Source organism: Thermobia domestica, chromosome 6 (genome assembly GCF_964235325.1).
Source record: "Thermobia domestica chromosome 6, izTheDome1.hap1.1, whole genome shotgun sequence".
Taxonomy (NCBI): domain Eukaryota; kingdom Metazoa; phylum Arthropoda; class Insecta; order Zygentoma; family Lepismatidae; genus Thermobia; species Thermobia domestica.
Genome location: NC_137459.1, coordinates 122,914,891 through 122,939,334, shown reverse-complemented (window position 1 = coordinate 122,939,334; position 24,444 = coordinate 122,914,891). Strand labels below are relative to the sequence as shown.

Genomic DNA, 24,444 nt, shown 5'->3' with positions numbered 1-24,444 from the left:
TAGTCGTTCAGTCTTGCAATAAAGTCCTGTTAATGATAAAAGAACTCCTATGAATAAGAGTACAGAGAAATGGATGGCTAGGTTTTTGTACATGAATAAAATCCGTTCAACTAAATTACAACTTCAGCTTTTATTTGTATGTAATTAATATATCTTGCCTTTTGAAGTAGTGTATCAGTCATTTCCAACTCGCAATTGTATGACGTAGAAGCGCTGTTTTACAGTATCTGGGGGAAACACAGAAACACAAAGAGGAAAGAAAGAGTGATGTAGGAGAGCAAGTTTTGGCAGTGTATGCGTAGTCATGTATTCATGAGTAATTTGACTGCAAATCCATCGATGTTCTTGTTTGCCTGTCACCACTGTTTTTCTTATTAACGTCAGGGTACCTGCCAACTCCTTCTCAAACGGAGAAGCTGAGAAGCAAACTAAGACTAACAGAGCATTTAGTTGGAAATGACTAGTGTATAGTTCATAGCATATGAAATCATACTATCTGTCTTCAAAGGTCATATCCAGAAAATTGTGATTTTAATACTATAGTCACCAGAAGTTAAACTTTGTTTTTATTTATTTTAAAGTAACAGACATTATGGTTGAAATAATAATATTTAAGTATTTGAATTTGAGAGAACTTTAAATAATCTTAGAATGTCTAATATAAATTGTGGCAGATTGTAGATGTTTCCAAATGGTGTCATGTAACCAAATTTCTTTTTGTCAATAGATTACCACCATCAAGTCTGGATGGAGGGCTGCCTACAACTGGTACAGTCACCGATCCTTCAGGACCTCGTCTGTCTGGACCTAATACACCGCTTACTCCATCTTCTGTGGATCTCGGACCTCGTTATCCTGGCCCTCATACTCCTCACACGCCAGGAGAAGTGAATCGATTTCCAGTCCCTAGTCCTCATACTCCAGGTGCTCCAGAGAAAGGACAGCGTTTCCCTGGTCCTAGTCCTCAAAGTCAAGGACCTCGAACTCCGGGCATAGAGCCAGCTGCCAAGACTCCAACTTTGGAAGGAGGACCTCGTTTCCCAAGCACAAGCCCACAGCTAGGAGATGGAATGGGTCCGCCTCGGTTTCCCGGGTCAGGAGTAGGAACTGGAACGTCTGGTCCTGTAGGATCAGTAGGAACAGCCCCAGTGATAAGTAATCAGTCACAGAATTTCTCCGGTCCACCGTCAGGTGGCCAGAAGACAGGTGCTCATTTTCCAGAACTGTCGCCTTCTAAAGGATCCAGTGTGGATGTTTCTCCTACAGGCGCCGGTTTTCCTTGTAACCAGCCTGATAATGTTCCTCTGAATCCGAATAGCAATGGTAACAGCGCTATAGGCAATAAATCTGCTCATTTTGATCCAATAACTTCAATGGCACAAATGAGCCAGCAATTGACTAGTAGTGTTGCTAATTCACCAGGACAGAGTGCAAGTCTTATGAGTAGTATGGCTACTATGAGTATGAGTACTCCAACGAGCATAGGCGGTCCTGGTTCACAGATGGTCCCCTTCAATACAACGATGCATTCGATGCAAGGTATTCAGCCTCTAAATGATGGCAGTCTTCAAGTTCCGCCTACGTCTAGTGGGGGTATCATTAATTCTGTGGGTGGTCTTGTTCCAGGATCGCAAGGTATGAATAACACGTTTGGTAATGCCTCCATACCAATGCAGCAAATGAACATGCCAAATGTACCACCGAGCTCATACAGTCCTGGAATGTCAATGGGAGGCATGGCACCACAGAACATCAATCCAATGATGGGAGCTGGAAGTATGCTATCATCGTGTGCAAGTACAGTTAGCACAGCCACAAGTATGAATCACCCTATCATGCATACTTCCGCATCTCCAAAGTCTGGAATGGGAAATATGATGATGGGTGCTTCACCACGTGGTTCGTCACCAGTGGTGCCTTATACGGCATCAATGGGAGCTCAAAGAATGATGAGCCCAGTAACTGGAATGGGTAGACCCCCAGGACCAGGACCGGCCATGCAAGGACCGTACAATGGTGCTAGTGTTCAAGTAAAGGCGAGTGCTCCTAATACAATACAGTATCTTCCTGCAAGGCCTCAAACTACTAATCCCGGCCCTAGAGGACCTCCAAGCTTAGATTTTTTGCAGCGATTTGCAAGTCCTTTGTCCAATCTGGATAGTAAGGTTCCAACACACAATCTTCAGTATTTTCCTAATAGTAGTCAAGCCAATAGTGTGAATATGGGTGGACCAAATGTGCCAATGTCTATAAGTGGACCTATGGGTGGACCGATGAGTGGGATTAATGCGCCAATGGGTGGACCTATGAGTGGACCTAGTGGGGCGATGAGTGGGTCAATGGGGCCAAGCGCGCCAATGAGTGGACCAATGGGAGGACCTATGAGTGGACCTATGGGAAGTTTGAATGGTCCTGTTACTGGGCCAAACGGACCAATGATGGGACCAAGTGTGCCAATGACAGGAATGAATGGACCTATGGGAATGGCTCATGGGGGTCCAGGTATGGGAATGGGTCCACTTGGTCCTGGTCCGCTTCGAGGTGGACCAATGAGTGGACAAACTTTAGGCCCGCGAACAGGTGGTTCACATAGTGCTATGATGAGAGGACCTGGTTCTCAGCAATTAGGGGGAAGTGGAATGTTTGGTGCACCGTCCAACAATAGTCAGACTGTGGGAGGAGAACAGATGTTCGTGCCAGGACCTAATCTACCAAGTGGACCGATGCCTGGTGGTCCAAACCAAATGATGTCTGCTAGTGCCCCGAATTCTCAAATGTTTGTGCCCGGTGCAAAATCGTCCCCTATTGGCATGGGAGGTGCTCCTGATGCTAGCCAACCCCTCCCTCCTTCAATGGGACAGTCAGGAAACTTCAAAAACTCTCCATTTATTGGAGGACCAACGACGTCTGATCCTAACTATGCACAGCAGTTTCATCATTTCCAGCAACAACTCTATGCAACAAACACAAGGAGTCAAATGAATCAGTCGTTGGGCTCAAACCAATCATTTTTTGGGCCCAAGTGAGTGTTAATTGCTTGCCATTTTTTACTTCGTTTTGAAGGTTTAATTTCCTAATAAACAGCAATCCCAAATAAAGTGTCTGCTATTAGACAGACATTAAAAAAGTGAATGTATTTTTTTATGAGTTAATGAAGAAGCATATAGGCTCAAGAGTGCAAAATTTATAATACGTTATGTTTCACACAGCGCAAAGACGAGTAAGAGTGCAATAATACTTAGTGATTAATAATAACTTCAGTATGTGTATTCTAAAACATGCAATAATGTGAGACATGCACAATCATGAACTCATCTTAAGGATGCTAGGTTAAAAGCATCTTTACTGCCCCTTTTTAACACTTTTTTTAAATTTCCTTTTTCTTTCTTTTTTTTTTTTTTTTTTCTTGGTATGTTTGACTTCAGTATGTGTGCCACATGAAAAGATTCTGAAGAGTGTTTAATGTCCTGTGCTTAGTTTGGTAATAAGGAAGAAATTCAGTGCCATGTTGTCTATTGTAAACACAACTTTACTGGAAGGGCTCTTTTTAAGTAATTATACGAAAGGACGTGTGTTTGTTTTGTTATTTATATAGACTTTTGACGTGTATAAGTCACTTCTTTGCCATCGGATTGTTTGTTTGGCGTATCTTCCTCCCTATAAAATAAAGGTGGCAAACATGGAAAAAAAAATTCTACCTCACAGAAGGTGATAGGATGGTGCTTTCGAATGTGCTTTATTATTAATGCTTAAATGAGTTTTCTTAATAATAGAAAAAATTGACAATGCGAACCAAAAGCAGGTTTTTAAAAAAAGGAAAAAGGAAATGAGCCCTTCATCCAGAAATAGCATACTTTTGACCCTTTCATGCATAGCTGTTCAATTTTTGTATTTTGACAGGTAGATCAGTTTGCTTGTTGCTAGGGCAGTTATTAAATTTTGTATTTTATGACTGTATGAATAACCTCAACTATGTGAATCTACCGTTCCCGTCTCATTATGAATGAACTTATTTCAGGATATGTTTGTATTTTTCTATTTATGACTTTGACTAATAATCTATGAAATAAAGTCAGGGCTTAGGCTTCGATGAAGCGAAAAAATAATATAAGTGTATAGATTAATAATTACAATAGTTATTTTTGTGAAGGAAAAAAAAAAGAGAGAAAAGAGCTTCTTACAGGAGTACAGTTCCATTTGAGTTTTATTGAAAAGAATTTTCATTTTATTTTCATGTGTAACTACTAGTCAATAATAACGATGTATGATCGCATATACTTCTTCTTTCCTGATTTCTTATTTATTCATAGCTATCTTCCTTTCTCGATGAACTGGAGGATTATCTTGTTATCCCCTTAACAAGATAATTCACATAGCAATAGAGCAGTAGTTGAAAATAACACTTGACAGTCCAGTATCATAAATTGAGTATTTTTGGAAGACATTGCAAGATCCTGTGGAGGTGTATATTTAAGAAATTGTGTATGTAATTTCTCATGAAGATCTGAACTGGATGGTACATTTAACTTGTATAACAGGAAGAAATGCTTGTAATGATCTCTAGGTTAAATATACGAAAAGTTGGATACACATTTTTTCTTACAATGTTCGAAAGATAATAAATCCATGTTTCTGAAAAATAAATAATATAAACATAGAAAAATAAAATCTAAGATTAGACAGAAATGAATCTGTTAATGTATAGATGCGATGTACTGAGAGCTGTTTAGTTAGCTGTGCACCTGATGTACTTAGTAATGATTAGTGCTGAGATGTGAAATTTTCTAGTACTTACCGCTGCTCGTTTTAACGGACATGCAGGGAATACAAATTCTAATCCCGTGACACAACTGATATTGCACAATTAATGTCACCCACACATCAAGAGAGTATTTCGCCCGTAATTTTTATGTAGTTATATATTAGTTCGAAACAAATGAGGAGAAACATAATAATTAATTACAATTGAATTTGTTTTAATAAATCTAGACTGCGCGGGAGAAACAGTATAAGTAAAAAAAAAAAAAAATGTTTTCAGGAGGCGATTTGTTATTTTACCAAGCATAAGTATCAGTCACTTATACTAATAGTATCAAGACGCGATTATTCAACTCACGTTTACAGTTGACTTATACCAAGTTAACCGGAGGTGAAACATGACCTATAGATCTCCAATTTTGACTTCTTAGTTTGTTTGCACGAATATACAATTTCAGAAAACACGTTTTTGTTTTTGAGACGTCAACCAATCTCTCTCTCGGTTGATAGTAAATCAAAAGTCTGTATTTTCTTCTCTTCAAGTAATTGTTTTCAAATATATTAAGTGCCGTAAAACTTGAACTCAGGTTTAACGAGAAGTTACTGTGCACTTTAAATTTGGTAATCATTTTAATTTTAGCAAATGCATTAAACATTTTTCATATCGTCACATATATGTTACATTAAATATTGGAAATGACCTCCATGTCCATCAACCCCGTACTGGCATGCTTTCTGTGCAGTTGACAAATAGATTTTTAACACTACTAGTCATGTCTTTTAGTTGACTGACAAGATCGAATCTAAGGCATTTGGCTTGAGTCGATAACTTCCCACCCAAATCCCGATCATGGCATGCTTGTTAGGTATTCTCCGTACCATTTATTTCGTTATTCATTTCTCATCATTTTCTTGAACCTATCGGCTAGAATATTAGGACGTAATCCTCAAAATAAATAAAATGATATATTCTTAATGAATGTTATAATTGTTTTATTTAGTCGATGAACGTTCTTTTTCATTATTCCTCACTGGTAATGACCTGGAGGCTACAAATCTGGCGTACGTGGTGTTCTGTCCCTAAAGGGAAACCTGTTCCCAGACACATCATGTAGTAGCATCACCTACGTATGCTGTTTCACTTTCTTGCTGAAAAGAGCTGTGAAAAATTTCTTCCTCAGTTAATGGACCGATGAAAGAATAGAAGACTATTCCACAGTACCGTGTTCCAAAGTTGCGGTGTTGTGAGAGAATACGAATCCATTTATCTATTGTCGAGAAATCGTGCGTCACACATCAACCTTTTGACCATGCAGTAGTAGTATCTTGTATAGTACATGCGGATTAATCGGGTACCATATTTGGCTGTTTTAACTGTCAGTGTACACCAATGAATGGAATTTGGCCTTAGGTGAGGAAAATACATCAGAACTTCTTTAGCAATAAAATTCGAGTCACTGGCAATACTCAACACTGTCCGTCTCTTAAAGATTGCATTTTGATGTTTCTTCTATGGGTGTAAATGTAAGTGTGATTTTTCCACTGTTATATTACACACTTACTAGACAGTTTATGAATTCAAATCTTTCAGGTTTCGTTCTATCCGAAGCTCTTAAGTCAGATTTATAATCTCCGTGCATTATTCACTAATATTGTTTTTCGAAACTTATCGTTCAAACGGTGTACTGCATTACAATATGGTGGATCTGTATCGGAAACTTTTCATAAACCAATTTTGCTACCCTTTCCGTTACTGCATTTCTTCTCGAGACCTCCTCGTAGCTGTAAAGTAATCGAACAATAATATACTTACTTAAGTTTCGGTACAGCCTTATTTGCTGAAAAGAATCAATGAGCACTTAACATTGATTACATTGTTAATGTTATCAGATCATCAGTTGCTGTCCATTGCCTTAAGTTATTGTCTATATGTTTTATGTATACCAAGATACAGAAGTTTTCCCGTGTGTGATATAAGTGCACAGCGACTTTTTGCACTCTGTACTTCTTTTTGTAGATGAATTTTATTCTGAAGTTAAGAATTTATATATATATTTCTCAGTTATCTTTGTGACATACAGTTCGAAAAAAAAAAAAAAAAAAAATCAAAAGCTTTTTAATGATTCGATTTCCTTCAAACAGCTTATTTTATCATTCCTGGGCAAAACAGGCAGTTTGTAGACAAAACAGTACTCAATCAATTGCAGAGTAGAACTGATCTGTGCGAAGCCAGTTTCGTTTAAATTTGTTTTTATGTGCATACTTAATCCATTGTTTCATTGTGAGTAATATATGTGCTAAATTCGTTCGGTTGCAGTTATAGACAGATGAACATAATAGAAATTAACTTTTCAGTGGCTTGGTCATTCTCACATCAGTCAATAGTTGAGCTTTATGCCATAGGGAACTGGTAATGTAATGTGAGATGCGCGTAGAACGATAATGAATATGGCAATGAAGTTATATGTAAATATTACAGTATGTGATTGGTGTTCACGCACTAATGGATGGATATTCTGCTCTTAGGAGTTGGGTTATACGGGATGAACAAACCGTTTAGTGTAAGAGTGCATTTATTCAGAATAAAGTATATTGAAATAAGTTTCAACAAAAATATGACCTTAAAAGTATTGGTAGTCGTTGTTATTCAAATGGTATTACAACCCCTGAAAGTTTGGAAACTTGGATTTTACTTGAAATAAAATTTTACTGTTTATATCTTAATTCGCATTTTTAAAAATGTAAACTACTTTCCAGTTTACAGGGCAATAAAGACGGTATATCAATAAATTAATCCCGATTGAGGAATATATGAATTTTCAATTGTTTCTATGTAAATTTCTTCCTTTTAATGTGAAGATTTTGAGTTTAGTGATTTCTTCATTATTTTGATGCTCCTTGTTTTGGAATAACGTATGTTGTGTGTAAATTTAATATTAAAGTGACAGTTCTCGAGTTTGACTCAGGATGATGAGATAGCTAGTTAATATTTGATTTTTGGAAAAGTTATAACTGGATTTGACTATATCTAGATATTTCCAGTTGTCACTTCTTAGTACGAAAACATACATGTATGTAAAATGACGTGTTATTGGGTGACAAAATTTAATCAAATATGTATTGAGAATAAATGGGAGGTGCTGTTATTTGTGTTGGAAAATGACTAAGATAGTATTAACAAAAAATATTACAGAATTCGTAAGATAATTTTTAATGTTCATATTGAATTGATTTTGAAATTCATTAAAAGACACAATTTTGTGACAAATATGGATGCCTTGTCGTAGATAAATAGCTGGTTGGTTGTATGAAGTGCTGCAAAGGACACTGACTTCTCTGCAGGTTGAGGAATATGTATAGAAAAAGTAAGTTGTATAGTAGCCAGTTAGGTTATTGGAGTATAAGGCTTCATATTCAAAAACAAATGAAGGAGAGATGAAGTAAATAGTTACGTCTGGAGTGGATAATCGTGAGTTAAATTCCAAATTAGAGCAGATAATTTCTGAATTATACTAAAACATATTAATTTCATTTTTAATTTAACGTCTCAAGATATGCACCGAGAGACTAAGGGAGACTGTGATAATGACATAGAAGATAATGGTGGCATGAAGAAAGGGGGAGGAAACGGGAGAACTCCGAGAAAACCCACACACACGGTGTTCGCCATCCAATACCCACTTGGCGGGAGCTGGGATCGAACCAGAGAGCCCACCTAGCAAAGGTGAGCGATGTACTACTGAGTCACCACGGCCGCAACATAAAATGTTAATCTAAAATATTTAAATCACATTGTTCCAGATATTGATACATTAAATATCTTATTTCAATGCGCTGGTTTCTTGTGTCTTGAATGGAAAACTTGGAAACTTGCTAAGAGTAAAACACTTCCTATAAAAGTTTTAGTAGTTGTTTCGATTTGTTTCAGTAGGAGGTTCGTTCTTTGTATATAGCTTTTGTGTCGAAGCACGTAAAGTGTCATACAGGATAGATTATGCTTGTAAAGTGGAACTGCGTGTTTATCGTGATGTATGATTTCTTTGCTTGGGGTAGTAAGCTATCGTAAGTTTCTGATTTTATCTGCTCCTTTTTCGTGGTTATTTTAATATTCAATTCTTTCTATAAAATGTTAATAAAAAGATTATATTACGGATAATCAAGTGGCTAACAGGTGCACTTTTGACTGCTCGTTCCAGTGGGGAGACACGTTCGAATTTCATGTGAACTATGGTGTACATACATTTAATAGTACTTGAGTATTGAATTATATATCGAAGAATTTAATTCTCTAAAACAAGGGATATTAAAGAATCATGAAAAAAATGACAGAAAAATCATGCTCAAATAACTATTTAAACATAAAGGATATTTTCCCTCATACATTTGAATCGGTAATGTTGGCTGGCTTTGTAATTAGACAGCAAGTTTCATTGGATTGAAGGTGAACCTCGATGGTGGCTATGCATTAGTCTACCTATATGGTCAGCATACGCGCATTCGGCGTGGGAGACGGATTCAAATCCCTGTGTATAGAATCCGACGTCAAGCTATAGGTCTAGATCTCATGTGGCTTCAGTTTTCAATAGGAAGTTCAAAAATTACCATGAAGTACATTCCATGTACTTCATGGAATTCAAAATCAACCAACCAACTTGTCATTCAATTTTCAAGTTTGTAAGCGCTATTAGTTTTATTTTAAAATGTATTTATTTACTTCCAGTTATTATGCAATGAAAAGAGTTCAAAAAAAAAAAAAAATTCTAAGATTTATATATGAATAATATTACCGTAAATTAAGAAACAAGAAACGTTCAAAAATTACCTTCAGTTGTACCAACTCCTGGCTTTTACCACATAAATGTTTACAGAAAGGGAAGTGGTATTCTTTATAAAAGGAAAATGTGCTATAGAACATACATGTTTTGGTAGTGCATTATCTAATCACTGTTATATACTACTTTGCTAATTGAATCTGCGGTTTGGCGTTTAATACTATTTTCTTGAAGCTGTTCGTAATCGTGTTAGTGGTAGTGGTCCCGTTATTGTAATTTCTAAAATCACATTCTGTTTTATGTAAATACCAATTGACGTGTATGATACCAATCAGGTAATTATTATTATTATTATTATTATTAATTTTTTTTTATTGTAATAAGTGTATTGAAAAGTTGGAAAGCAATTGAAAAATAACTATAATTTTACTCCCGAGCTTAGTGAATAGCACGTCGGCTTTTGGTATGTAGGTTTTAATTCCCGTTCGAAACAGAATTTTGAACATTACGCGAGCATTGTGAGAGTTGAAACTTAATTAAAAGGTAGAGTATTCCGTTTAAAATAAGCCAGAAATAATGGTAATGGGATCCAATGTGCTAACTAACAATCAGTGTTGCCCGCCAGTTTACTTCATGATCTTTTTACTTCGGTTTTTGTATCTATTTCCAGTTCAAGCATTTTTGCTACTTACAAGTCTTATTTTCCTCGCTACGTACTGTTTTCTAGTACGTACGTAGTTACAGCTATGAGTACTGGGTTGTGTTCTAGGTGTGTGCTGATAAAGCAAGGAAGTTAAATATCCTGGACTGTAATTCTTTCTGATCATACATCGGTTAAATTGGTTATAATTGTATGAGTTAAACATAGTTATGTAAGATTTCTTGTATAAACGTTCATACTTTGAAAATCAACTAATTCGCTCTTTCAGCAATGGTCGTTGAAGCTAACGTATCACTAAGTACTATTTTAAGGTTTTCTTGCGAGAACAGATCGATTATTAATTATTATTTAATAGATTCATTAACTTAGTTTAAGGAAGTTTTAAAGCTGTATAGATCCGATAGTTAGACCAGCATTAACAATACATCCACATTATTCGTTGGTGTAATTGCTTTTTGTGTATTAGTGTTTTGTATTTGAGTTTGCATTCATTTTAATTTTTATGATCACGTTAAACACTTCATGACCTAGACTTTCGAAGCCTGTGCCTGACTTTCAACCCTTAAATTTCTAGTCATTAAATGCACACAACTATAATAGAAATAATTGTACTATTTGCAATACCTAAATATTTTATCCAGAGAATCAAAAACTCCACTATCACAAATTTTAGAAGACTACATACACTTAGTTATACTTACATGTAGCTCTCCATTAGCAAATGTATGAAATAGATGGATTAAGAAACAGTTTTATTTACAAATACAAATAATATATGATTTGTTAATCTTGACTTTGAATCAATCCATGTCAAACTCGTACCGACAAGATTATAATTTCATACTTGTATGTATGCTTCGCACATGAACGAGTACTTTTTTTGCTGTGCATACACCTCCTGATAAACTTTTCACATATATAGAGTACACCTCAATTTTCTGCATATGCTCTGTTGCTAAGTTTCACTCATTTGATATTTAATTGTACATTATTGACTATCCTTTATAAGTATGTAGGAATGACAGTTATTCATATCCTACGATAAGTTATTATATATTTTTTTTCGTACAGGTTATTCATTGAAGTCATGTAAGAACCAGTTCTATTAATTTATTTGGCTCACAAAAAGTTTATATATAGGAGAGAATGAACTCGCTACTCATGAAAACAGCTTTTAAATGCTTGAAAGGGTTGAGTGAACGTGCTGTTGTAATGCTTGCCTCTTTTATTATATTTGTTTATTTTAAAGTCACCTTATTAATTTGTAAACTCAGCTGATGTGTATATATAAACGATGCTCATTGTATAAAGCAGACCTGGATTTAGTTCTACCTCTATAAATTTTCACACTGGCATGGATTGTTGTATCTTTTGTGTATTAGTTTGTGTAGATAGCATATGAACCTTTCTTTTTTTTTAAAAAAAATGTCATTATTATTGGGTTTTCTTTCCGGTTTTATGTGATGATATGAGTTGTTTTCGAGGCACTTTATATGCTGAACAAAGTACAATATCAATGTGTAAAATATGTTGATAAATATTTCTACTTTTTATGCAAATCAACAAAGTCTAACTGGGTTATCATGAGTAATGGAAAAAGCATGATAGCTAAATGTTAGAGATGTATGTCAGTGCTTCCAAACTGTTACATTAATATTCTGTCGGAATGAAACATTAGTATAAAACACTGGAAAATCACGATACAGACTTCGTCAGTATGTTGTGTAGAAGGACGTACAAGTGTCTGCGTAGAAGGCAGATTTCAATATTTGACAGCTAACACGTTAATGGAGCCATCTATTGTCACGTAGTGGTCTCTTGTTAATCTTTATAAGTTTTATTTGTGATTAGTAGAAATTAAATTTTTATATAGTCCTCACAATGTAAATTGTACACAGAGGGAATCTATTGACTGAACATTTTTGGTAACCTTTGTTGCTCATAAATAAAACAGACAAATACTGATATTCTGTTTAATTGTGTGTGAAAATCAGGAGTGAATTCATACCATTTCGAGTGTAAACATATAAAGTGTGTTTGAACTAGTTAATAGCTTCCTCTACTTTGTATTGTTGTGACGACTAGTGGAAATATTAACCTTGAGACGTTTTACACACTTTCCCTGTTGAAAGATCTATAATTTAAAGCTTTCAATTGCAGCTTAACTAATGTTAACTGAATATAGATCAAACAATTAGATCGAGACAGGGTAACTGGGACGTGATAGAAAATACGAATATGCGAGGGGTGCGTTGAGTAGCAGTATGAAAGTCTGTATGGAAGCATAAGATGCTGGAACAACAGTCCTGATTGGAATGGCTTAACACAAGGTAGGATCCAATTTCGAACTTTTCTGTGGTGATGAACTCTTGCATTTCATGAGTCATTGAATAAATGAGTGAGTTCATGCAAGTTTAGACCTTCGGAAAGGAAGATAAGGAATACAATCACCAGCAAAGAATGTTCTTAGTAGACGTAAGTGTTAGTAACTTTGGAATAAATTAATCAGCTTGAATACTGATTTTGATAACTTTCAGAGAATACTGTACAAGGAAAAATTATAGCAATGGAATATGCGTGGACACAATCAACAAAAATTAGCAAGTACACACAGTTCCCGTTGTTTTTCAATAATAGAAAACTACCACTGAAATAGTTTGCAGTACTACATAGAGAATTACGTTCTCTGTAGCTAGAAAATTGAAATAAAAAATATGAGCAGCTAAGGACCTTCAATTCGGTCCGCGGACACATTCTTCGCTACATATTCACGATTCTCACATCTATAGATCAGTTCCTTAATACCATCTGCATAAAAGTCTGCAGAGTTGGAGGGAAACAAGGTTCCCACCGTATTAACGATTTCCTTAGGTGAATATGTCAGTGGGACAAAGGTTCAGAGCTACAATGGCGCACAGAAGTGAGTGTTTCTGCTGCTCGATGTGCTGGTGCTTGGTCCGCTTGGAGCAACACAATTGATGAGAGCAAACCCGATATTTTTGCTCAGATAGCATCCCGTAACTTTTGTAAGCAATAAGTCAGGATCACACCTTTATAATTCCAAAACACGGACTACATGACCTAGCTGGATGAATATTGCACCGGAGCTTTGTAGGTAAGTGGGGGAGTATGTTTACATGTTTTACTCATTTCTGTGGTATTAGAATCAGATAGACCTACCCAGTCACTATTATGATCAGACAGATCTTCATCCAGTCACTAATGTGTGTAAAAATGCAACCTTGTCCTTGTAATAGATCCATAACACTGTGCACGTTGCTGTTTTTGAAAATGTGAACAATCGGAGAACCCATCTTGCTACCACTTCGCTCATATGCAGAATGTCATATAATACGATATGAATGGACCCTGTACTAATGTTCACCACCCTAGCTAAACAGTTGATAGTCCTACGTCTTTCAAGCACTATTTGCTTAACTTTTGACAACAGACTTGGATCTGTTGTTGTAGAAAAAGACTTTCTCTTGGGTCACCCTGTATACTTGTGCGACTACATTTGAATTTCTTTTTCCAGCATTTCACTGTGTCCCCTCCATATATAACTGCCATCTCTTCATGTATCCTTTGCGCCGGGTTTCCTTGAAGATTGGGGAACTTAATCACAGGTCGATGTTTTCGATTTTGTCGAACATGCCACCGCCTAATTTTCTGACTAACACGAACTTAACAAGACTTGTAAAGACACAGATTAACATATATGCCAATCTATCATTGTACTAATTTCTACATTTCAGTGAGGGTTAGGAGTTTATGGTTTCCTTTCCTATAGGATATGTAGCTTTTATTTTTGCTTGTGACTTTACATTGTTTTAGTGGGAAGTTTCCACCAACAATTGAGAGTACAAACTCTAGTAGTAAAATTGATAGTGTTACTTAAACTCACGCTACTTTTTATGTTCAAATGGTAAAGGTGGGGATAACGAACATTGACTTTATGGCTTCTCATAGTGAAGAATTTCTATGTATTAATAGTGCTTATAAGATGATTTTTGAGGTCAAGTTGCAGTTATTTATCTAAGACAGCAAGCAATATCTTAAAATCAGTAGAGGTACCCGTATCTTAAGTACAATGTTTAGTTATTGTAAAGTCATAAACTAGGAAGACAGCACATCTGATATAACCCTGGGTAATGGTTCTGAACCCGTTTTTAGTAATAGAACTTTTCCGTTGTGTTTCGTAAGGATGTAAATCAAAACCACAGTTCCAGTCCCATAAACTGAAATGGTAATTTTGTTTCCCACTATTTTGAAATATCCTCTACAATATAGCCGTATAATTTGTATGTATACAAAAATGAATGAAGATAGTGCAGAAGATGAAGTACTAGTTTTAACGTTCAAGAGCTAGAGCGACGTTATACGACTTATTTTCAACCTTTACTAATGAATTTAAGTAATTACTATTTGTGGGATAAACAATTTTCCAACTCCAGTGGTATAGCAAATAATTAAGAGACAGACTGAAGTACCCGTAGTTAATTCATAAACAGTGTTCCGTTGTAGACGATTAGTTTACGTATACAACCTTCTTTCATATCTTAGTTGCACGCGTTCTTTCCAGAACACAGTAAATTGAATGTGTGTGTGTATATTTAATATTAATACTGTACTTTCATCCTGAGAAAGAATTAAATAACAGAACAGGTTCCATTTAAAATACCTGATTGCTTTGCCCGAAGATAATTAATTACTGTCTTAAGTGAGCCGACGGTCCGTCGTTGCAAAAACATAACACCCACTAGTAGATCATGTCCTGTAGCAAAAAGTAAACGAAGGAACCATTCTATTATATTTCTACCACTTTCAACCTATTCCAAACTTTCGGATGATACAGAAAATCAGAAGGAAAGAAACTACTCGATAAGAAGCTATAATTTTCCACAAATAAACTGATTCACATGATATGTTCAAGGGAAAAGAGCATCCATTTTTCTGTGTACGAAGGCATGAAGAGAATTGCACTGAAAGTTGTTTCCTTCGTAAACGCATATGAGAACTATAGCCAGACATTGTAAATTATTTCGTAAATCAATACATTGTCTTATAAAGACCTAACAAAGTATTCTAGATGTTAGCCAGTCTAGAAATTATTCGTTAAGGTTCCTTCTACACCTAATTTAATGTGTATCAGAGATTATTCAAATAAACTAACGACGGTTTTGAATAACTTTCTAGAGATTGAATCTTTTCGGTTTATAGATCCGTGATGAAATATTGGATGTGTAGATCGCCTTACCAATTTTAATTAAATCATAACTTATCGATTATGACTCTTTTGTTTTAATTCATTTATAAGATGTTTACATTAAGAGATGGCAAACTGATCTTGGAAGTCACAAATAATGGTGTTAAGAACTATCTGGCAAGTTGTAATTCTTCGTGCGCGGCGAGTTTTTCTTTGGAACACACGAACCATACCTAGATATAATAAAGGAAACTGCCCTACAGAAAATGTCGGCTTATGGAGTAGTAATATCTAGCTACAGCAGTGTAGTTCAAGAGATATATTTAAGTGTACCTTTGTGGCCAGGCGCCCATATTTAAATGTTCTTTTGTCGCCAGGCGCCCCAGTTTCGATCCTAGTACGGTCACAAAGCTTCAGATAAAAATCGTAGTGGTTTGGATCCTACTTTACACAGTAGCTCCCATTTTGTACAATGTCAGTGTTGAATAGATGTTAAACTGATTAATCAAACAACGGGCACAAATTAAGATGATGGCCAGGGTTTTAAAGTACTAATTTTGTTATGGTTGGTAAGTGTATTTTAGAGAAAGGGATGTTTAATGCTGATCAATATGTAATAAAATTATAATTGAGAACTACTACTCTGTAATCTAGAATAGCACATATACACTTGCGGAAACGTATTTAAGAACATCTATAATAATTCATGAATTTAGCCCCAAAGCTTATATACAAAGAGAGAGTAATGGCAGGTGGCGGTAGTCACGACATTGCGCCCGTGAAAATTCTAAACTTGTTATACAAGATGTTCAAAAAATACACAGCACTGGCCATAACCACTGGCATAGCTGTGACATAATTAGCTATTCGGATAAATAACCAGTCGTACAGCTGCTGAGTTATATCATTATCCTAGGTTCACTGTACTACTAGGCGTAGCTCGACGATGGTCGTTACTGGAGGCTGGCAATCAGGCACCATCACACCATTGCTCGCTAAGACTTCGGTTCAGAGATCTGGAGAGCGAGGGTAGCAGATATACGTGAACTGTGTTGGCTTCCCCTGGTGGTATAGGGATGGGATGCCACCCGCTAATCATAGTTCCCTGAATGAATACTACTGAGATAGGGATGTCTTTGTTTTGTATAGAGTTGCAAATAAATATAAAGATATTCTTTAAAGAACACGTGTGTTTAATAGAAAAAATACATGAATCGCTGTTTTATTTCTAAAAGAAGTTGTATGTAACAAGAAACAGAATGTGCTGAGATTAGTTTCTAATATAGATTCACATAAAGAGAAAGGAGCAATGACATTTGAATCTGTGCTCCCTATATTTTGAGTTACCAATTTAAGGAGCAAGGCACTACGTGCAGAGTTTGGTGTGTATGGCGCGATATTATCTCAATATTGAAACAGGAAATGGTGTTTTTATTATTATTTTACTTCGTACCGTTTCATTCGAGTGGAAATGGAATGTATTATTGTGACGCTTCATTGATTGCAGCAAACAGCTTCTAGCTATCTGTTACCGTTTCTGCTCTATAGTGATCAACGTTAAAACCATAACTTGTTGTTTCTGCCACTTACGGTTTGAATTCAGTCTTAAGAGAGTTGATGGTACTTCTTAGAACGTTAAATTGATTTTTGAAAAACGCCTGTCGCTATTTCATCATTTTTGTTCTACGTAAAGCAATTTTAAAAGTAGAATTTTAAAGCTGAATTCCTGTTACTTTTGGTTTTAGTAAAGAGTTAAGGATGGAGAAGAAATGTATTCTTGGAACGCATAATCGATTGTAGAAACCACTATCGACTATCGTTTTTGCTCTACAGTGACCATCGTAAAAAAAAAAAAAAAAAAGAAATGGTTGATTTCTGACACTTCCGGATCATCTGTCACTGAACTTAATTCCTAACATTTGATCCTCTATATCTTGGCCAAAGTTGATGATCCATCAACTAGTTCTCCAAGTTGTCTCCCGCATAAAGGAGAAACTGCAGCTGGATAATGATGTGCCTGAGAGAGCTGTTGCAGCAAATCCGCATCATATTGTTACAGAATTGGTTAAGGACCTTCAGAGCACACACAGTATGTAACGTAAAATACTATGAATGATAGAACACAGTACTTCTCCGCTTGTTCTCACAATCTTCAAGTAATGTTTAGGGAAAGTATTAATGTGAGAGGAAGCAAGACAATTATTGTACCGACATGCGCAAAAAAAAAAAAAAAAAAAAAAAAAAAAAAATGCGCGTATACTGTAATAGGGAGACTTTTCCAAAAAAAAATATAATAAAATGATAAAAATATAAGCAAAAAACAAAATTACGCTCAGTTTTGTGTATACTGGCAATCTTGCTTTCGAGGGATTTTTCAGTAGCAGAGCACGATTGCAAAGGGAAATTGACAATAGGCAGTAAACGACCTGGTGGAAGGAACTGGAAAGTGGAGTAAAATATTGAATTTATTGGTTTAAACCTAGTGTCTAGATGGTTTGCCAAATGTAAATTAGCTTCTGTAACTAAGATGTAATACGAAAATATAGGATTAAATAGAAAATATTTCTAAGGTTCGAAGCGTTACGCACCATACTTATGAGCATTATTGTTAAGAAAAAGAGAGCAAACAAAACGTAGTCTCCGTGGATAGAGTGGTAGACTAGCAGTTATTTTATTATTTTGACACCAGTTCGAATACCATCCCATCCCATATATATTTTTTTACAAAACATTATAGGAAGTGCATAATTCTGATGTTAATAAGAACCGAAACAATATAATAAGAAAATATCCTTTAATCGACGTATTTATTCAGTATTAGAATACGTGTAGGCTTGTTATTGGAAACGGCGATTGCTTTCAGTTTATGGTCTTGTATGTTACACCTCCCCTGCCCGATCTTGAACAGGAGACAACTCACTTCGGATTTGTGTGTCAGGAACAGGAAAAACAACATACGCGACCTTGACAGTCTTTCCAGTGTTACCCCTTGTTACATCGACATGACGTTACATCGAATGAATAGCTTGTTGTCATGAAAAAAGGAATAAAGCATAAAGCTGATGTCAAATTATCGTTTGTGTGTGTCTATGCTTTTTTTTCTTTTTAGAGTATTGACTTTCTTTTTTTTTCATATCCACAAGTGCAAGAAATGCAATCATAAGTCTATGTAAGAAATAAAGAATGCTGTCGTTGAACGAAACTAAATTATACAGATCTATGTATGCGGAACACGAATATTTCCAAAAGATAACATGAATATGAACGATAATCATACCATATTTCTACATTATATACCGGTAGTAGCGTGAAAAACTGATATTAAAATGATATAACAAACACACATAAGTTTTTTTTTTCTAGCATGGCAACACATTAAACGTAACTCCTTAAATTTTGGGGATTACAAATTATTACGTTACCTGTCGTTGTGTTCCTATTCGTTTTCACATTCGAGCGACGAAAGAAGAAATTGTAGTGATAGTGATAAAAGTCTAATTCGAGATTTCAATGAGTTTAAGTTTCACGCCCCAACATATCGAAAAAGTGATTTTGATGTCTGTCCATCTGTTCGACGTAACTGGACCGAATTCTAGACATGAAGTTTTTATAACACTTTATCGTTTCGAATTCTATATCCTCCGACACCTTAAAATAAAGGTAGTTTACTGAAGGATGAAAATTTAAACTAATTAAATTGTCTCAAAAACAGCTGTAAAGATTTTGCTTTTCTTTTTTTTTTAACGAATATATATTTTATTAATAATCCTTCACCGTAGTATGAATCATTGCTCTGAAAAAATACATAAGGTGTAATTTACTGTATAGGATGTGTTTTTTCGAACAATTTTCTCAATCACATTTCATAAATAAATATATCATTAATAACCTAACAATATGACAACTCGTTCGTCCTGTAGACATTCAGAAGGGATAGTTTACTCTTCTCCGACGATTTTCCCATTAACGCCTGACGCAATTTTGTTCATATTTCATAAATAAATGTTACATAAATAACCTGACGATACGGTATAATTCCATCATCCTAAAAAGTTAGAAGTGGTATATTACTTTTCGGAGTAAGTTTTACCCTACAATTTTGTCGAGAATGACTCAGGCAATTTTGTTCGTATTTCATAAATAGCATAACTTGTTTGTCCTGAAAAGATACACAAAGGATATTTTATTCTTGGGGATGACTTTTTTGACGATTTTTTCAGAGAGTACTCAGACGCTTTTGCTCATAGTTCACATACAATTATTTCCTTAATAATTCTAATGTATGGCATAAGTTATTTCTAACAGAAATATGACCAATGGGTACTTTAGTTTTGGACGTAAGTTGCTTCGAACAAGGTTTTCTAAAACACATTACTTTATTCGCATTTCCCAAATAAATGTTCAGTAATAGCTGCAGTCTAACACGATTCAGTTTAAGAAATTCGAGCGAGAAAATTCAGTGCGTTTCATCCGTACACATTCTTAAATATATTTTTAAATGTTACACCTAATCACAATTTTTCTAACAAAATCGAAACTTATTTTTAAATGTGCCTTGTTGTGGCTAAATGGTTCAAGTGCATTGGTTCTGGATTTGATTCCCGCTGAGAGCTAATGTATTTTTATCCCATGTTAAGGTATAGGTAATAAGTAGGTGCAAAGAGAAAAGTGTTTAAACAAGCCTAACGAAGCTAATGAATAATACAAAGAAATAATAGTACAATATTACGAAATTATAGAAGAAACGTTGTTACTATTAGATTTTTGCATGTCAAATGTCCAACGGATAACTGTCAACTCCAAAGGTAAGAAAGTGAAACATCCAATACCATCAGTGGTCTCTAGGTAAAGCTATCGTACTAGGAAGTGATTGAGATACCAAAAAATGTTGTAATCGCTGGGAGATATGTTAGGAGAATACAGTGGATGAGAGAGTTTAATACTGCAACTCATGAATAGTCTGCACCTTTGTTGGGTATTGAAGTGCGTAGACCTATATAGGTTTGAACTGAAATGAGCATTAATACACAATATCTGTTGAACATTACGGGGGGCTTGCGGACAGGTTTGCAGTGCATTTCACGGGGTTTGATATTGTAACGATCCTAGCAAATTCCTGAGCCTTCCCCACTGTACACTATAAGTTAAATTCGTGCTTAATTAAAACTATTTGTTTAAAATTAACACTGTTAACCGTTATCACCTGTGCACTATGAGCAACAATCCGCCAGTAATTCTTTATTTTTGCCCTTTGTTTTAGCGCCATAAATGTCTTTGTTCATAAATTTATTTATCTATGGTTGTGCATATGCATAGCGTGGACATTAAATTTTGACTTCTACGCCATATGCATCTAATTACAAATACACCTATAGAACGAACACAACAAACTTGTTACATATAGTTTGTGTATGGAAAATCATACACGAGGCACTGCACGGGAGAGCCGTGTGCATACATATAGCAGTCAACTTCCTAAGAAATTTATAATAATAACAACAACAATAATAAACAGAAAACGAAAGTTATTTACATTATTTATTTAAGCATGTATGTGCAATGGACTTAAGTTATTGCTCTTTCTCTCTCTTTGAAGGCAACAATCCTTAGGGTGCCAAGACGTAAAAAAGGACTTGTGGCAGTACGACTATAGGGTGGTGTGTGGTTGGCTCATCGGGTTCCTTTGTTGTTAGTCCCAGCTTTCTAGACCGGATGCAGTTATTCCCGATAGAAAATACAAGAAAATATACTTTTTTTTTTGCTAGCCGCTTACGACTAGCACCCACCCAAAGGGTCACACCCTTTATTGAGGGATGAGGGAGGAAAGGAAACTTGAACGGTGGTAGGTAAATGGTGGATGGTTAGAAACCAGTTTTTATTTATTTCTCTATTTCTGTATAAAATCAATAAACAATGTGGAGGGAAGCATCAATTCGCAGCAGCGGGACTGTCTTTGAGCTGCAAGGACATTATGGCCTTTGACCATAATCATTCAATTAGGGTGGGATGAGATGAGAATGAGGTGCAGTAGACATCACAACAACAGGGAGATGGTTAGAGTGGACACACGCATGTTATCTTCTGATCCAGGGCTAATCTGGATCGTGATGTAGACAGTGGGAGGCCTAGTGAAACAGTAGGACTACTGTGCAGTAGATGGAAAAATGAAAGATGAATCAAGATGTGTGATGAAATCGGCTACGAGAGGAAGGTGAAAACTATCTGGCGGTAGGGAGTAGTAGTAGAGTATAGAGTAAAGATAAGGGAGTATGGCGAAGTAATGTCGTTTTACCGAAGGTGGCGTCGAAGTGCATAGTGTCGAAGAGAAGCGGATGGTGGTTCTGGAAGCGCTGAGAGATGTATCGTAAGCGGAGAGTTTCAAGATGATAGAGAATATGGGGAAATGGTGTACGGGCGTATAAATCACGGGGGGGGGTAGGAAGACGGATTCGGAAAGCAAGCCGGAGTGCATGGCGTTCCAGAACTTGGAGGCGTTTGTAGAAGGAGGGAGGAGCATCAACCCAAGCCATAAGCGAGGACTGGTCGGAGGAAAGCTTTATAGGTATTCAGAAGTGTGGTAGCAGAAAGACCCCACGTGGTACCGGTCAGGTGACGAAGATGATTAAGGCGAGAATAGGCCTTCTGACAGATATACTTGAGATAGGGAGTCCATTTGAGGTGGTGATCAAAAATAACGCCTAAGTAGGTGACTGTTTTACTGATGGTAATAGGAGTGTGCGAAATTTGAAGATGGAGGTTGGGGGGGTTACGATATACAAGAGACCGTTGGCCAGGTGGTAAGAAGATGATCGCCTGAGTTTTTGTAGCATTGATGATAAGTTGCCACGTGTGGCACCAAGAAAGGAAGGAATCGATGGCGGGTTGGAGTAAGAGATTAAGGCGAGAGATCGTATTTCCAGTAGCAAGATAGGCTGTGTCATCGGCATATTGAAAAAGGGTTACATTGGCGGGTAGAGTAGGAAAATTTGCGACATAAAGAAGATAGAGAAGGGGAGAGAGAGCCGAGCCTTGTGGAACACCTGAGTGAAGGAAAATGGGATGAGAGAGATGATTGTTAATGGATACATAGCTAAGGCGACAGGTTAGAAAGTGATAGATAATACGAATGTAACAATAGGGTAGATTGAAGTGAAAGTATAGAGAAGGCCCAAATGCCATACCTTGTCGAAAGCTTTTTCGAGATCAAATAACAGAAGACAGGATGGTTTGGAAGTGTTGAACTGGTTGGTGATGAAAGTAGTGGGGCGGAGAAGTTGATATGAGATGCTAAAGGAAGGGCGGAAACCAGCTTGATGAAGAGGGAGTAAATTATAGGCAGTGAGATGGGTGTGGAGACGGGTGACAAGGATACGTTCAAGAATTTTGTTAAATACTATTGTGAGTTGGATGGGCCGATAAGAGGAAACTGAGTGCGCTGGTTTGTTGGGTTTAAGAAACATTAATGTGGTAGAGGTTTTCCAGGGAATGGGATAAAAGCCAGTGCGAAGGATGAAGGTAAAAATAACGGAAAGGAGGTAATGTAAGATATAAGGACCTTCCTTGATATGACAATATGTGATTTTATCTATGCCGGGGGCAGTGTTCTTTTTTCGAGAGACGGTTTGACAGATTTCCGGGACAGTGAGTGGATTGTTTAGAGGAAGCTCATGATCGGGGTGAGGTAAGTTCGGTGAGGAAAGGTTTAGATGATCAGTAGGGTGGTGGCAAATATGTGGATCAGGCGCATTTGGGGTGAAAATACCTTGAAGATGTGTTGCAAAGGCGTTGGCTTTGGTAGTATCGTCTGAAAGAGGATGATCGCCATCGAGAAGTGGGTAGGGGGTACGGGTACTTTTGCCGGTGAGTTGATGGATACGCTTCCAGAACTTGGTGGGATGAGAGGTGTCAGCAAGAGTGTTGCACGTTTTAATCCAGCTGCGGCGCTTGTAAGCCACGAGATAATTATGGACTGTACGTTGGTACTGGTGGTGGAGGCGAAGGGATTCAGGATTTCCAGTACGGGTAAAATCTCGATATAACTGGCGGGAGCGTGTGATGAGCGAGAGATAATGGGGTGGGAGTGGCGGTTGGTGTGGTCTGATTACAGATTGTGGGATGTATTTCTGCGACGCTGAGTGAATGGTGTTTGTGACAGTGTAAAGAGTCTTATAGAGTTCTATTTCTGTAGTTGGAGGCGAAACATCAGAGAGGTTTTTCAGAGATGTAGGAGCGGTAACGAACCCAGTCAGCTTTATCGAAACGAGGAGTGGTACGAACTGGAAAAGACTGGATATTAGAACGGGATTGCCGGAGAGGGATGGTAAGTTTTACTGGGACATGGTCGCTCCCAAGGGGGTCCAAGACCGTGATCGCACAGCGTGGGGAGAGATTGGCGGATGTTATTACCACGTCCGGGGTGGAGTTACTTTCCGGACGAGTTGGTTTGGGAAGAATATGAATGAACCCAGTAGTCTGAGTAGTGATATATGTTTGAAAGTCTAGTTTCTGGTGTGCTGAGCGGCTATGAAAGTTCAGATCGGCCATAATAATGAAAGAGCGGAAATGAGAAGAGATGTAGTGAAAGAAGTCTTGCGGAATGGGATGTCCGAGACGAATATAAAGAGTAGCAACAGTGACAGATAGATGTTTAAAATAAAGCGTAAGAAGGAGATGTTCAGGAGGATTAGGAACAGTAGAGAGATGCTGGCGATAAGGAACACTGGGTGGAAATCCGATGGCGATTCCACCATTAGCACGACGTGCTGGAAGAGCATTATCATGTCGAACTAACTGATAACCAGAGATACGTGGATGGAGACGCGGGGTCAGATACGTTTTGTTTAAAAGAAACGTAGTGACATGTTCTTCCCGGAGTAGTTGCTCAAAAAGAGGTTGATGTTGTAAGAGGGAACGAATGTTCAAAAACAGAAAGTTCAGTTCCATAATGAAAGCTACAGCGAAAGTTAGTTTATGTGAGAGATATTGAAGAGTCACACTGCTGTTTGGAGCACATCGGAGTGAAAATAAACAGTAGGACCAGAATATGT

The 24,444-nt window shown here is 36.8% G+C and overlaps 1 protein-coding gene across 4 annotated transcripts in view; it reads left to right on the top strand.

The window, feature by feature from the left end:
* lgs (BCL9 domain-containing protein legless) overlaps positions 1 to 12,156 on the top strand; it is a 158,785-nt gene extending 146,629 nt beyond the window's left edge. For all 4 annotated transcript variants that reach the window (XM_081762029.1, XM_081762027.1, XM_081762030.1 and 1 more), the window contains one exon: positions 728 to 12,156. In XM_081762029.1, the coding sequence (XP_081618155.1) occupies positions 728 to 3,026 (2,299 nt within the window). In that variant the 3' untranslated portion in view covers positions 3,027 to 12,156. The remainder of the gene's footprint in view (positions 1 to 727) is intronic.
* Positions 12,157 to 24,444: the final 12,288 nt, after the last annotated feature.